Source organism: Zalophus californianus, chromosome X, assembly GCF_009762305.2.
Source record: "Zalophus californianus isolate mZalCal1 chromosome X, mZalCal1.pri.v2, whole genome shotgun sequence".
In the NCBI taxonomy this organism is placed as follows: Eukaryota; Metazoa; Chordata; class Mammalia; order Carnivora; family Otariidae; genus Zalophus; species Zalophus californianus.
This window is the reverse complement of record NC_045612.1, coordinates 30,948,758-30,961,996: the sequence shown is the minus strand read 5'-3', so window position 1 is coordinate 30,961,996 and position 13,239 is coordinate 30,948,758. Positions and strand designations below refer to the sequence as shown.

The 13,239-nt window shown below is 47.1% G+C and overlaps 1 protein-coding gene across 1 annotated transcript in view; it reads right to left on the bottom strand.

Moving 5' to 3' along the window:
• The window catches only part of KIAA1210 (KIAA1210 ortholog), a 47,326-nt gene extending 35,537 nt beyond the window's left edge, over positions 1–11,789 (bottom strand). The window contains exons 1-3 of the mRNA XM_027609498.2: positions 11,557–11,789; positions 9,499–9,569; positions 3,481–3,649 (exon numbers count right to left, since the gene is read on the bottom strand). Coding sequence (XP_027465299.1) covers positions 3,481–3,649; positions 9,499–9,559 — 230 coding nt within the window. The 5' untranslated portion in view covers positions 9,560–9,569; positions 11,557–11,789. The remainder of the gene's footprint in view (positions 1–3,480; positions 3,650–9,498; positions 9,570–11,556) is intronic.
• Between the last annotated feature and the right edge of the window lie 1,450 nt (positions 11,790–13,239).

Here is a 13,239-nt window from a genome sequence, read left to right as displayed (position 1 = left end):
TTGCCTTTTTTCTTTTCTTTGGCAGAAGTGGGCAAGATAATCTTCAAATTCATCGTGAAATGTAAGGGGCCACAAACTGATAAAACAATCTTGAAAAAGAAGAACAAAGTTGGAGAACTCACACTTGCCAATTTCAAAACTTACTACCAAGCTACCGTAATCAAGACAGTATAGTACTGCCATGAGGATAGACATATAGATCAATGGAATAGAATTGAGAGTCCAGAAATCAACTCATCCATCTATGGTTAATCGATTTGCAAAAAGGGTGCCAAGACCGTTCAATGGGGAAAGAATAGTTTTTTCAACAAATGATGCAGAGACAACTGGAAAGATACATACAGAAGGGAGAAGTTAGACCCTATCTCATACCATATATAAACATGAACTCAAAATGGATCAAAGACCTAAATATAAGAGCTAAAACTCTTAGAAGAAAACACTGGGGGGTATATCTTCATGACCTGGATTTGGCAATGGATTCTTAGAATATGATTCCAAAAGCTTAAGCAACTGAAGAAAAAAATAAATGGATTTGATCAGAATTAAGCTTCGAAGGATACTAGCAAGAAAGTGAAATGACAACCCACATAAAGGGGGGGGGGATATTTGCAGATTGCATATCTTTTTTTAAAAGTTTATTTATTTATTTATTTATTTGAGAGAGAGAAAGCAGAGCAAGCGAGAGAGAACACGAGTGGGGGGGAGGGGCCGAGGGAAAGGGAGGAGCAGACGCCCCCCCCCCCCCCCGCCCCGAGCAGGGAGCTTGATGTGGGGCTTGATACCAGGACCCTGGGATCATGACCAGAGCCAAAGGCAGACGTTTAACCGACTGAGCCACCCAGGTGCCCCTGCAGATTGTATATTTGATAAGGGATTCGTATCTGGAATACATGAGGAACTCTTACAATTCAATAATAAAAAGATAAATAACCCAATTTTTTAAATGCAAAGGATCTCAATAGATATTTCTCCAAAGAAGATATACAGAGAGCCAACAAGCACATGAAAAGATGCTCAGCCTTTCACTAGCCAGTCAGGAAATATAAATCCAAACCATAATGAGATAGCTACCACTTCAGACCCAATAGAATGGCTAGAAACAAAAACTCAGAGAGTAACAAGTGTTGGCAAGGTTGCGGAGAAGTTGGAACCCCCACGCGCTGCTCGTGGGAATGTAAAATGGTGCAGGCAGGCATTTTGGAAAACAGTCTGGTGGTTTCTCAAAAACATGAACATTAAATTACCATATGACCCAGTATCCTCCTAGGCATATACCCAAGAGAAATAAAAACATACATTCATCCAAAAACTTGTACACAAATGTTCACAGCAGCATTCTCCATAATAGCCAAAAGATGGAAACACCCAAATATCTGTCATCTGATGAACAGATAAAATGTGGTTATTCATACACTGGAATACTACTCAGTAGGATGAAGGAATTAAGTATTGGATTCATGCTACCACATGGATGACCCTGGAAAACAAAGACATGCTAAGGGAAACAAGCCAGTCACAAAAGGCCACATACCATATGATGCCATTTATAGGAAGTATCCAGAATAAGCAAATTGATAGAGACAGAAAGTAGGTAAGTGATCACTTTGGGCTGGAGTGGGGAGGGACTGGGGATTGACTGCTAATAGGTACAGAATTTCTTTTAGGGAAGGGTAGAAATTTTAAATTAGATAAAATAATTGTTTAAAATTTTATGTACTTTTTTTGCACTTATTACCTTTATTACAAAACATTTACTGTCATACATGTAGGTTGACACTTTAAAAAACATTTTTTTCCCTAAGTAGGGCTCCACGCCCAATGTGGCACTTGAACTCGTGACCCTGAGATCAAGAATTGCATGTTCTACTGAGCCAGCCAGGCACCCCTAAAAAACAATGTTTTGTTTTTTGTTTTTTTTTGAGAAAGAGAGTGAGAGTGAGCGGGGGGAGGGGAGGAGCAGAGGGAGAGAGAATCTTAAGCAGGCTCCACACCCAATGCAGAGCCCATTGAGGGGCTCGATCTCACAACCCTGAGATCATGACTTGAGCTGAAATCAAGAGTCTAACACTCAACCGACTGAGGCACCCAGGCACCCCCCTAAAAAACAATCTTTAAATGGTACCCAGAGTAGCAGCTCGGGCACTGTAGGACCAGCCTCCGCCCCATCATTGTGAGCCTGTCTGACTGTGGGACATGCACATGGGCAGATCTGATAACCACATGCTCCGAGGACAATCTGGTGTTAGGGGATTAAAATGGCACCCATACTAAGGTAGCTTGGGACCAGCAAGAGGAGAGGAGGCAGATGCCTTCGTACTACCCACTTCTTCCTCTGCCCCCACTCCCTCCTGTCCTCCCCCCACCCCGCAAGCCCTGTGCGCACTTGCCTTCTTAGTGTGGAGAATGCATCAGAACCAATGCACCATGTTGGAGGCAGAGGGACAAGTCGGAAGGGGGAAATGCAGAACTTTAGGAGAGATGGCCCTCGCTGATTTGTAGAGACGAGGCAGAGTAGACCCAAACTCCCCTCTCCCCTCCCCCACCCTCTGGTTTATAGCAGTGCTTGCGTAGGCTCACTGGGAGCTATTGGGTTGTAGTCTATATCACGGCATGATTTATGAGGTATGAAACAAACCCCTCTGTCCAGAACCATCTCCCCCCACCACCAGCAAAGCTATCCGAAATTCCTCACACTCAATGCACTCATGAAGGGCCTCCTGAAGGAGACCGAGGCACCGTCAGGTTTGCTGACTGTCCCATTTCCAGCAAGCAGAGCCTCGGGGGAAGGGGTCACGGCACAGGTGAGCTCTGTGGGCAGTGCAGATAAAAGTCTGGAATGTTCAGGCCAGGGCAACAGGCCCAAGTGGACCTGCACAGAGGGGGAGCTGACGGAGCCAGGAAACAGCCAGGGGTACCGGATGGTCAGATACGGAAGTGGGGGCATCACAGATGAAAACTGGAACAGGGGTGGCTTAAGAACCAGTCTTCCCCATTCTGGGACCAGTTGCAGCATCTCCCTCCGCCCCCCCTCCCGGCCCCGTCTTCTGGGATGTTGCCTGCTCCTTTTCTTTGCTTGTTTTTACATTAACACAAGTGATTTCTCGCCTTGGCCTCCACCCAGCTCGACCTGGCTTCAGCATCTGAGATATTAATCACACATTAAGAGATGGAGCCTCCCCCACGAGGTAAGCACAGGTCTATTAGTCTGACGGCCAGGCAGGCTAACCAGGCCCGGCTGCCCGCATGAGGCAGGCTGTCTTTACGTTACGGAACAGAGGCCTCCAGCGCCTCACTAGGGGTGGGTCGCATGGGTCACACAGCTGTGACAGGGGAGGGCCGCCCTGGTCTGTCTGTACCCAGCGCTCTCGGGGTCAGGGATGTGCAGCGGCCAACCTACTGAGCTCCGCACCCCAACAATAAGCATCGCTGTGAGCACGGAGAAGGGCCCCCAGGCCACGGCCGCCCACTGGAACTTACCTGGCCTCAGTGCGCTGACCTTCCCGAACCGGCTTCAGAGAAGAGATGTTAATACTGCCGCTGGACAAGCTTGGCTTTAGCCTCCTCCCTCCCGGGGCATCTTCCAGCTCTTTTTTCTTCCTCTTGCCAAAAAGGTTCTTGAAAGCTTTGAATTTGGATTTCTTCTTTCCTGGAAGTTAAGGAAGGAGAGTGAGGCAGAGTGTGACAGTGGAAGGGGAGGAAATGGGGCCTTTGTGACAGGAACAAGGACTGTGATCCCAGGTGCCCTGCAGACTTGGCCCTCGCCACCCTTCCCCACCCCGGGGCCCACGACACCACAACACCATGCACGTGGCCTGCTCCCTTCTTCCTAACTCCGTAGAACAAAGTGTCTGAGTTCTGGGGAGAGCAGAAGCTCGGGCCCCAGCTTGTGGTCTTTGAGCAGGCCTCTCTTCAGGCCCAACTCACCAGGCATCCACTTGCCTGGCCACCGCAACCATGAACACACACCTCGTTCCTGACCCAAGAAGCTCATTCCTCTGCAGCAATTACTGAGCCCACACAAGCGCGGGGTGCCCCCCCGACTTCACACTGGCGTCTGGAGTCACCGCCACCCAGCTGGGGAAGCGAGCTTCCACATGTGAGAAAGCCCCTCAGGACCCCTGGAGTTGCAGGTGGGAGCTGGGACTGGCCAGCTTGTGTGCTGAAAGGATGCAGATCCACGGGGCGAGTGCAATCGGGGCAGTGCAGTCAGGGAAGCTGTCCTGGAGGAGGGAATTTAGGAGCGAGGGAGAGGGCTTGGAATTGGGAAGAAAGGGCCACTGGGCAAAGAAGCTGCCTGTGCAAAAGGCATGACAGAATCAGATACCAAAGGGTTTTGCAGGGAGTGTGTGTATGCATATGTGTGTGCGTGCATGTGTGTGAGCATGTGAGTGCGTGTGTGAGTGCATGCATGTGTGCGTGCTTGAGTGCGTGCGTACGTGTGTCTGCGTGCGTGAGTGCACTATGTGCACTGTGTGTGTTCTTCCATTTTTGCCGGTTGGTTTGGATTATCTAGGGGGCTACTGCCCTCTGCACCTGCAAATAATTGCAAGTTTGCGCTATCTACATTAACCACCAGGGCAGAGGCAAAGCATTGGAGCTTTAAATGCTCCTAAGGCTTTGTTAGGGCTTTTTTTAGTTTCCTAACAAGCCCATGTATCTTTACTGGGGCTCAGCAGAAGAAGGATGAGGAGAGGGGAGTGCGTGCTGCATTCTCCAGAGGGAAAGAATCAGCTCTTACTGCTTTCACACGCCATAATTTACCAGCATAGGTGTCTCATCCCAATTCCCAACAGTCTGGTCTCTGGAAGGCCTCTTGCCAGCCCAGCAATGTTGCCCTGGCAGGGGAGGGCCCAAGCAAGGGAGTTGCCAATGGGGCTGCCATTAGAAAGGCTTAGTGGTGTAACGGAGAGTGCCACCCAAGAGTCAGAACAGCCTGGAATCCTCGACTTGGCTCTGCTATCAATTAGCTCTGTGACTTTGGGTAAGTCACTCAACCTCTCTGGAACTCAGCAGGAAAATGAAGGGATCACACCAGTCAGCATCTCCCAAAGTGCGTTCAGAGGGCTATCATTGGTCTATTGCATGAGAAAGGGATCTGCGGGCCAGTCATTCTGAGAAACGCTGGATTCGGCGAAGTTTAAGGCTCTGCTTTCCAACAAGACTTTTCTGGAACTTCAACATGCCTATGTGAACAGAGAAGCTTTAAGATACTGGGCAGCAATGTTGTCTCCCAAATGCATGTAAGCAGAATGTCTGGCAAAACACACTATGGGAAATGCTGAACTAAGATTCCTTCTAGCTCTGGAATCCTATGGCCTATGAGAAGGGTTTCTAAACTTCAAGAATTGAAGGGACACTGGCATTCAGTCCAGTGTCCCACCAGTCACAACAATCAACCCTTCTCTCTGTATGCCTAAAACTTGACTGTTGGCCTTCCAAGTTTTACACCTGAATGCCCTCTAGTCTGCCTATCCATCCATGCATCCATCCATCCATCCATCCATCCACCCATCCACCCATCCAACAAATATTTAAGACCAAGCACTTACTATGTTTTGGGTATCAATGAGAAAGGAATAAGATACAGTTCTGTGTCTTAGCTACTGTTCCCCACATCAAGGCTGTAGGCAGGCCCTCTTTTGCATCCCCTTCAGCAACCAGCACTGTGAAAGGCATGCAGTAGCTCCCAAGGGACAACTGAGTCCATTGAGGGATGCAGAATACCAACACAGCTGTCACTTTCCTTAAATTAAGGTCGCCAAGCAGAATCATCCTTAAGCATCCTATAATTTAAACACTGGCCCTTGTCAGGGTTGATATAAGTTGTAAAAAGTGGAGGTAAAGAGCTTAGCATAGGGTCTGGTATGGTGCAAGTGCTAATAACTGTGAGCTAGTACTAGGGAATCAATAATTACTTGTTTCCTTTAAAAAAAAATTTTTTTTTTACATAAACTCTACACCCAACGTGAGGCTTGAACTCACGACCCTGAGATCAATGAGTTGCAGGCTCTACCCACAGAGTCAACCAGGTGCCCCGATAATTACTTGTTTATTAAGACCAGATTCAATTCTATCTGTAGAATTGGTCTATCAGTTCTATTTATCTATAGATAAGATGAAGCAGCCCCATATCTATCAATCAATAGTGATCTGTACAGTATAATGATTAGAAGCAGAAGCCAGCGTGGGGTGGGGCAATGCAAGAAGACAGAGGACTATATGCTTGATAATCCCTATTTAAGTAACTCCTGTTTGGAATGGCTTGGGCCATTTCTCATCTACTAGGATGTACCTAAATAGGGTCATGATGGGGACCAACTTGGCGATTCTACCTACGGATAGAAAGAATAAAACACGAAGATACAGCAGGAAACATATTTTTTTCAAGTTTCCTTCTATAATTTTTTTTTCAGGAAGAGTTCAACTAATTTCTATAATGATAAATTATTTATTTATTTATTCATTTTTTTAAAGATTTTATTTATTTATTTGAGAGAGAATGAGAGATAGAGAGCACGAGAGGGAAGAGGGTCAGAGGGAGAAGCAGACTCCCTGCTGAGCAGGGAGCCCGATGTGGGACTCGATCCCGGGACTCCAGGATCATGACCTGAGCCGAAGGCAGTCGCTTAACCAACTGAGCCACCCAGGCGCCCTAATGATACATTATTTAGAACGATGCTTGGGGGTGGCTTGAAAATGGTCGAGGATTACTATACTATACTAATTGCTATGATCAGTTCTTTGCTGGAAAAGATTTATCAACTGGATCTCTTGGGGGAAATGCCCTTATTTGTAGTATTTGCCTATTTCTCCGGTGTAAAAGTCCCTGCCAGTTTTCACCCAGAACAAATAAGATTTATTGATTCTTGGTGGGTGGTCTCCTTCCGGTCTTCTAAAAGAGGAACAACTTTATGCTCAGAGTGTTTAGAAACATAGTGATCATTGCCCCTCTTGCTTCAAAATCCCCGACTAGAAGGGAGGAGGGCAAACCTGCTCCTCACAAACCAGCAAAAAGACAGAGATGAGAGAATCAGTGGCTAGTAGCTGCACTTGTAACGCAATCTATAAACATTTAATAATTGAATAAAAACACTTCCAATAAACATTCGGGCTCCAAAGCTGAACGTACCAAGCATAATCATCGTATGGGCAGACAAAATTAGGCACTAACACTTTTTTATGTCCCTAAATCAGCAAAATGACTGGTGACTTTAGAACCATAACAGGGCCTAACATTTAATGATGCATGTATTTCAATTTCCGTGCCCCCCCCGCAGTTTTCCATTTTTGCTGGCCAAAAACAACAACCTATTTTCCCATGAGGATCCAAAATACCTTAAGTAACATGTGTCTCTTTCAACTACGGGCACTAGAAGGAAAATAATGTTTCCATTCGTCCCTGTGGGCTAGCTCTGAGTATGTGGGCATGGGGGGATAGAGCTCTGTTGGTAGAGCTGGGGGTGCACCAGGATATGGTAACCACCATGGTGGGTTGGTGGCTCACTGACCTCAGGCAGTGACTAGGAAGCTAGACACGGCCTTACCGAGCAACCCATTGCCACACATCCAATATCAACTGCAAGAGTCCAAGTCTTTGGCCTGTTTTGGCTTAGGAGACCTCCCGAGCCCCATCCACATCAGACCCCATATGTGGAGATTGGCCCTGAAAAATAGATACAAGTCTGGGAACAGTCCACAAGCTACGTATTCTGAAACCCCACTGAAATCTGAGAGAGTTGCCCTATATTCAAGTGTATGAAATGGCCTTTCAAGCTCTCTTTTGTAAAGGGGTGCCTTCAAATTACCAGCAGCTGAGCCCTGCCCAGGCTGGTTTTCAAAAGAAGCTGAAGTGCCAAAGGCTAGATAGACCTAGGCAGCGAGTCGTGGTCGCAACCCACGTTTGTATCCAGCAATGTTTATGTAGGCCACCTCCACACTGGGTAACAAGTGCCCCTGCCAGGTACCGCAGTGGTGGGCAGTGAGCTGCCGGCCGCCAGCTTCTGGACTTCTCCTATAACAAAGCCACTGATTTCCCTGTCCGAGCCCAAGGACTACGTATTCCCAGACAGGAGCTCTCAACAACCTCATCCAATGAAGGTCATGTGTCACATGCCAGAAAACAGCCCACTAAAAGCAGTTTTCCCCCCAGAGAGGAAAACACCGTTAACTCCAATGAAGAAATCATTGCTTCTGGGTTGTATATTTGCTTATCTGCCGTGCACACAGGCAGCCCGCCTGGGTTGAACTTAATGGGGCTTTAAAAATGCATCGCATGACATTGACCTTTTTCTCTTGCATCGCTGCTTAGAAAGAAAACATTTCTATCTAGCCTTTCTCTCCATCAACCTCCAAACAGCCACGCTATTCTCTCGCTAGCAACAACTAGCTCTAAAAACGTACCCAACCGTCTGATCTTTTAAAACAACGAAATCTTGTGAACAGAGAAAAGGCATTTCCTTACCTTCACTCTTCATCAAGATGCACCGCATTGCCACCTTCTTTTGGAGGCATCTGTCTAGCTCATATCCAAAAAGATAGGTCAGTTGGTTTTGTAGGGGGCTGCCTTGGTGAAGAGGCCTATCATTCATTTTTTTATCCATTCATTGATTGAATATTTGCGGGATCTAAGGACTCTCTCTCTGAGACCCAATACTAAACAATGGTGACACCAAAACGAAGCCCCAAGCCCTGCCCTCAAGGATCCGTGCACCAGGTTCAGCATTCCCTGCCCCACATCAGCCCCATATCAGCAGTAAAAACAGGCCTCTAGGAAGCCACAAGAAGGTTCCATTCTGTTCTTCCGGATCAAGTCTTCCACATCATATGCCACTTCAACAAAAATTGGAGAACAACCCAGTGAACTGTTGCATTTAGTCCTATCTTTAAATTCAACGTCTTATTTTATGTCTGATGGGTCCTTTGCAGTGGAGGGATGTCGATGAGGCTTATCACTATCTAGTGACTTTTGCCTCCCTGAACTGATACTCACTCGCGGTTACATATCGCTCCTAGGTGGCCCCACAATTTAGGGAATGGACACACATCTGAGTAAGTTCTGCAAAAAGAACTTTTGTAAATTGAGTCCCACTTACAGAAGCCTGTGGTGGCATCTTTGGTTTGTATTCCCCCTTTATTCCTCAAATTACAAAAAAATCTGAATTACTCTCTACAGTAAAACCTCAGTTGAATCTCTCAGGTCATGGTCTGCTACAAATTTTTTTTTTCTAATTAAGCAGAAACATCTCTCCTGCCTTAGTAAGTAGAAACCAGTAACCATCCCCAAAGAAGACTGCAGGGCCTCAGACAAACCTTGTGATATCAGAGTTGGACCCCGCAAAAAAGAGGCAAAAAAACCCTGCAAAGTAAATGCAGACTGAGTCTAATGTTATTAGAAATTTGATATGAACTCGTTTGCTTGTGGCTTCATTTTTTCCTAGGGTTAAAAACAGTAAACGAATCTAGTTCTAGTTGGCAAGATTCCACTGGGCTACTTACCCTCATCACCGGCCTCCAGAACTTCCAGACTTCCAGAACCTTCACTTAGTGATTCAGCCATAGTAGGATCACTAAAGTAAAATATTGAGTGAAAAAGCAAAAGATCATCATTTGATATCCAGGGCCTAACACACTCATTTTACCTTACCCTTTATCCTTCCATTAGATTCTTAAACCATTCAAGGAAAACCAAAAAATTGCCATGAGAGCGAATTACCCTTCCTTTAAAAAAAGCTCATGAGGGGCGCCCAGGTGGCTCAGTCGTTAAGCGTCTGCCTTCGGCTCAGGTCTCGATCCCAGGATCCTGGGATCGAGCCCCGCATCGGGCTCCCTGCTCGGCGGGAAGCCTGCTTCTCCCTCTCTCGCTCCCCCTGCTCGTGTTCCCTCTCTCGCTGTGTCTCTCTCTGTCAGATAAATAAATAAAATCTTAAAAAAAAAAAAAAAGCTCATGACTTCATTTATATGAAATGCCTAGAACAGGAAAATACACAGAAATATACATGCAAAAATGTTTATCATTGCATTGTTTTAAATAGCCAAAAATGGGAAGCAATCCAAGCGACCATTAAAAGGCTAATTCTCCCATGACTCTGATTCTATGTCATGGGAGAATCATCTGTCCTTACGCTTTTCTCCATCAGTACAGATAATCAATTGAGCATCAACTGTAAATTTCCCATTCAATATAGCCTTCTAGCAAAAGCTAGGGCTGACAGGTCTAGGGAAACATGTCTGTGGATAACCAGATCTTTAAAAATCAATGCTGACATTTTTGATGGGAGTTTGTGTGGGTTGGGAAGGGGCCTCTGACCAGCAAGCACCCTAACCCAGAGAAAGGATGCTATATTCATACACAGCTGGGAAGCTGTAGAGAGGCCTGCAGAGCTGGGCCTCATAAGAGCTCCCCCTAGGGTCTTGATCCGACCAGTTGAAGGACAATCAAGTGGGGGTTAAGTAGGTTCTGGAGCCCCCTTTCCCACCCTAGATCTGCTCAGCTCCCAGACATAGTCAAACTGCCACTGCTGTTTCGTGGACGGATTCCAGGCCAGTCCTGTCTTGCCCTCCAGCCATACGCCCCGATACATCTCCGGAAGTAGAGAGGGACGCCCATAGGCTCTGAGGTTAAGGCGGACTTGAGAGGTCACCAGCAAGAGTGACTGAGGCCTTGGAAAGTGAACGCTTCCAAACCACAGTGAGGGCTGACAGGGCCCTGGTGTCGAGGTGGCTTCAGACCCTCTCACTTTGAAGTCCTATGATTTCCCATGGTGTGAGTTCTTTCTTACTGTGATGAGTGATAAACCCAACTCGCTCGATGACAGGTGTGCCCTGGCTGGCCTTGGCTGAAAAGTACTGACACTATGTTCAAGTCACTCAAACTCTATTAGCCAATATCACAATTCCGCCTGAAGATGACTTAATCCCAAGCCCATACAATGCTCCCTAATTCTCACACACAACACGTTCCACCTGGAGATTTGGGAGGAACAAAGGGATGGAGAAGGTCAGAAGTCCCTCAGAAATCCTGAGGGAGGACAGCAGCACCCCTGCCCCGACACTAAGGAAGGCTTTTTACACGCTGGGGAAAAAAAACTCTCTCTGAGCTTTGGAGAAGTCCATAGAAAAGGAGCCTGTTGTCCAAAATAGCAGGCCGCAGTAGGCTAATATTGTCCTTAACCCACCACTGGCAGGGGTAGAAGACAGCAAAGCAATAACCAAAGAGGAAAATAGGGAGGCCAAGAGGGAGAACAATGAAAGAGGACACCTTGGTGGCATCTGAATCCCTTAGAGCCGTGAATAGAATCACTCGATTTGACTAACTCTCGAGTGCAGACTGTCTCCGATCCTTCCTCGCACACTTGCCGCATCCTCTTAAGCGAATCCCAAGGACCCTGAAGACAGCACCACCATCAGCTGAGCTGTCTCCCTGTCTCAACCAACCACCCACCCACCCAACACAGCGAAACACACACGGCTCCCCTTGATTTGAAATTCTCTTCCCGTTACCACCCCCTTTCTTACCACCCCAAAACTTTAAAGGGTTATGTCATCTATACTTACTAGCCTTATGTCTTCACTTCTCAGTCTCCCGGGCTCTCTCTCTGAATTGAGGCTTCCGACCCGAACTCCTTCCAAAGCACTCCACCAAAATGGCTCTTAGAAATGCCACTGCAAGTCCCCTGACTTCCCAGCAACATCTGACACGCCCTCCTTTTTGCATAATTTTATCACTTCGCCTCACTGACCATCACACTCCCTTAATTTTCCTCCAACCTCATTGGCTGATTCTTCCTCAAGCTCCTTTGCTTGATCTTCCTCCTCTCCCTAGATCTAAAATGTTGTAGCCCCTAAAGCCTCTGTCCTTGGCCCTCTTTATCTATGACTGTTTCCTAAATCAGTGCCATTCAGTAGGAACATGAACGTGAGCCACCACTGCAAGCCACAAGTGTTGTTGCAAAATTCCTAGTAGACGTATTTAAAAAAGCCAAAAGAAAACAGGTGGGGTTATTTTGACCTCAGTAGAGCCCAAACATTACCATATTTTATTTAACTCAACAGAACCAAAACATTTTACGTTCTTTTTTTTTTTCCCCCGTGCTAGGTCTTTGAAATTCGGTTCGCATTTCACTCAGGCGGCACATCTCAATCGGAGCTGGCCAATTTCGAGTGCTCGAAGGGCACACGTGGCTAGGGGCTACCACATCCTAAATGATCTCGTTCAGACTTGAAGTACCATCTCTACACTGGACTCCAAAGTGTCTCTCTCTAGACTGGATGTCTCCTCTGTACCCCATGGCCCTATAACCAACTGCCTAGCCAACAGCTCCAACTAACAGTGTGTGGAACTCTTGCTTCCCCTCATACCCACTCCTTCCCCCACCCCAGTTCCCCCCCACCCCGCTCCAAAAAATGCCACTAACCAAATGCTCAGACTGAAATTTAGGAGCTCTTGATTCCTCTCTTTCCATCGTATGCCACATCGAATCCGACAGTAAATCCTGCGAGTCCTCCTTGCGTGTGTTTCTGGAATCTGACCCTCTCTGGCCCCGTCTAAGACACCATTATCTTGTTGCTGCATCACTACAATGACCTAACCAGTCCCCCTGCTTCCTCGTTTGCCTCCTTATTCTCCACACAGTGGCCACATCAGTCCCACCAGCCCCCTGCTCGAAACCCCCCAGTGACTTGCCATCACGCTCAAAGTCCCAGCTCCTTACTCCCCCACCCAGGCCTTATGTGATCTGGCCCCACGCTCGTGCCCCCCTGACCGCCGATCCTGTTACCCTCCTCCTTCCTCTCTCTGCTGCAGCCTCACTGGCCTTCTCACCACCACCCAACACACCCAGCCCCTTTTGATCTCAGGACCTTGGCACTTGCGGTTCCCTTTGCCCGGAGGGCTCTTCCCCGGCTAGTTGCACAACTGACTCCTTTGTAGCTTTCAAGTCAGCTCAGATGTTCCCTCCCAGAGAAGACCTCCATGACCATCCTGGTTAGAGCCTCCAGTCTCTCTCCATCACATGACCCTTTATGAACATCCTTATAGCACTCAGTACTACCTAAAACCATATTCTGTAGTAATTTACTTGTCTCTTGTCTGTCTTCTCTCCCGGAATGTAAATTCCATAAGGTCAGGGGCTTTGCGTATTCTGTCCATCACTGGATCTCCTAGCCCCTAGAATGGTACCTAGCACACAGCAGGCCCTCAATAAATGTTTGGTGCACGAATGCCTAAATTCAATAAAA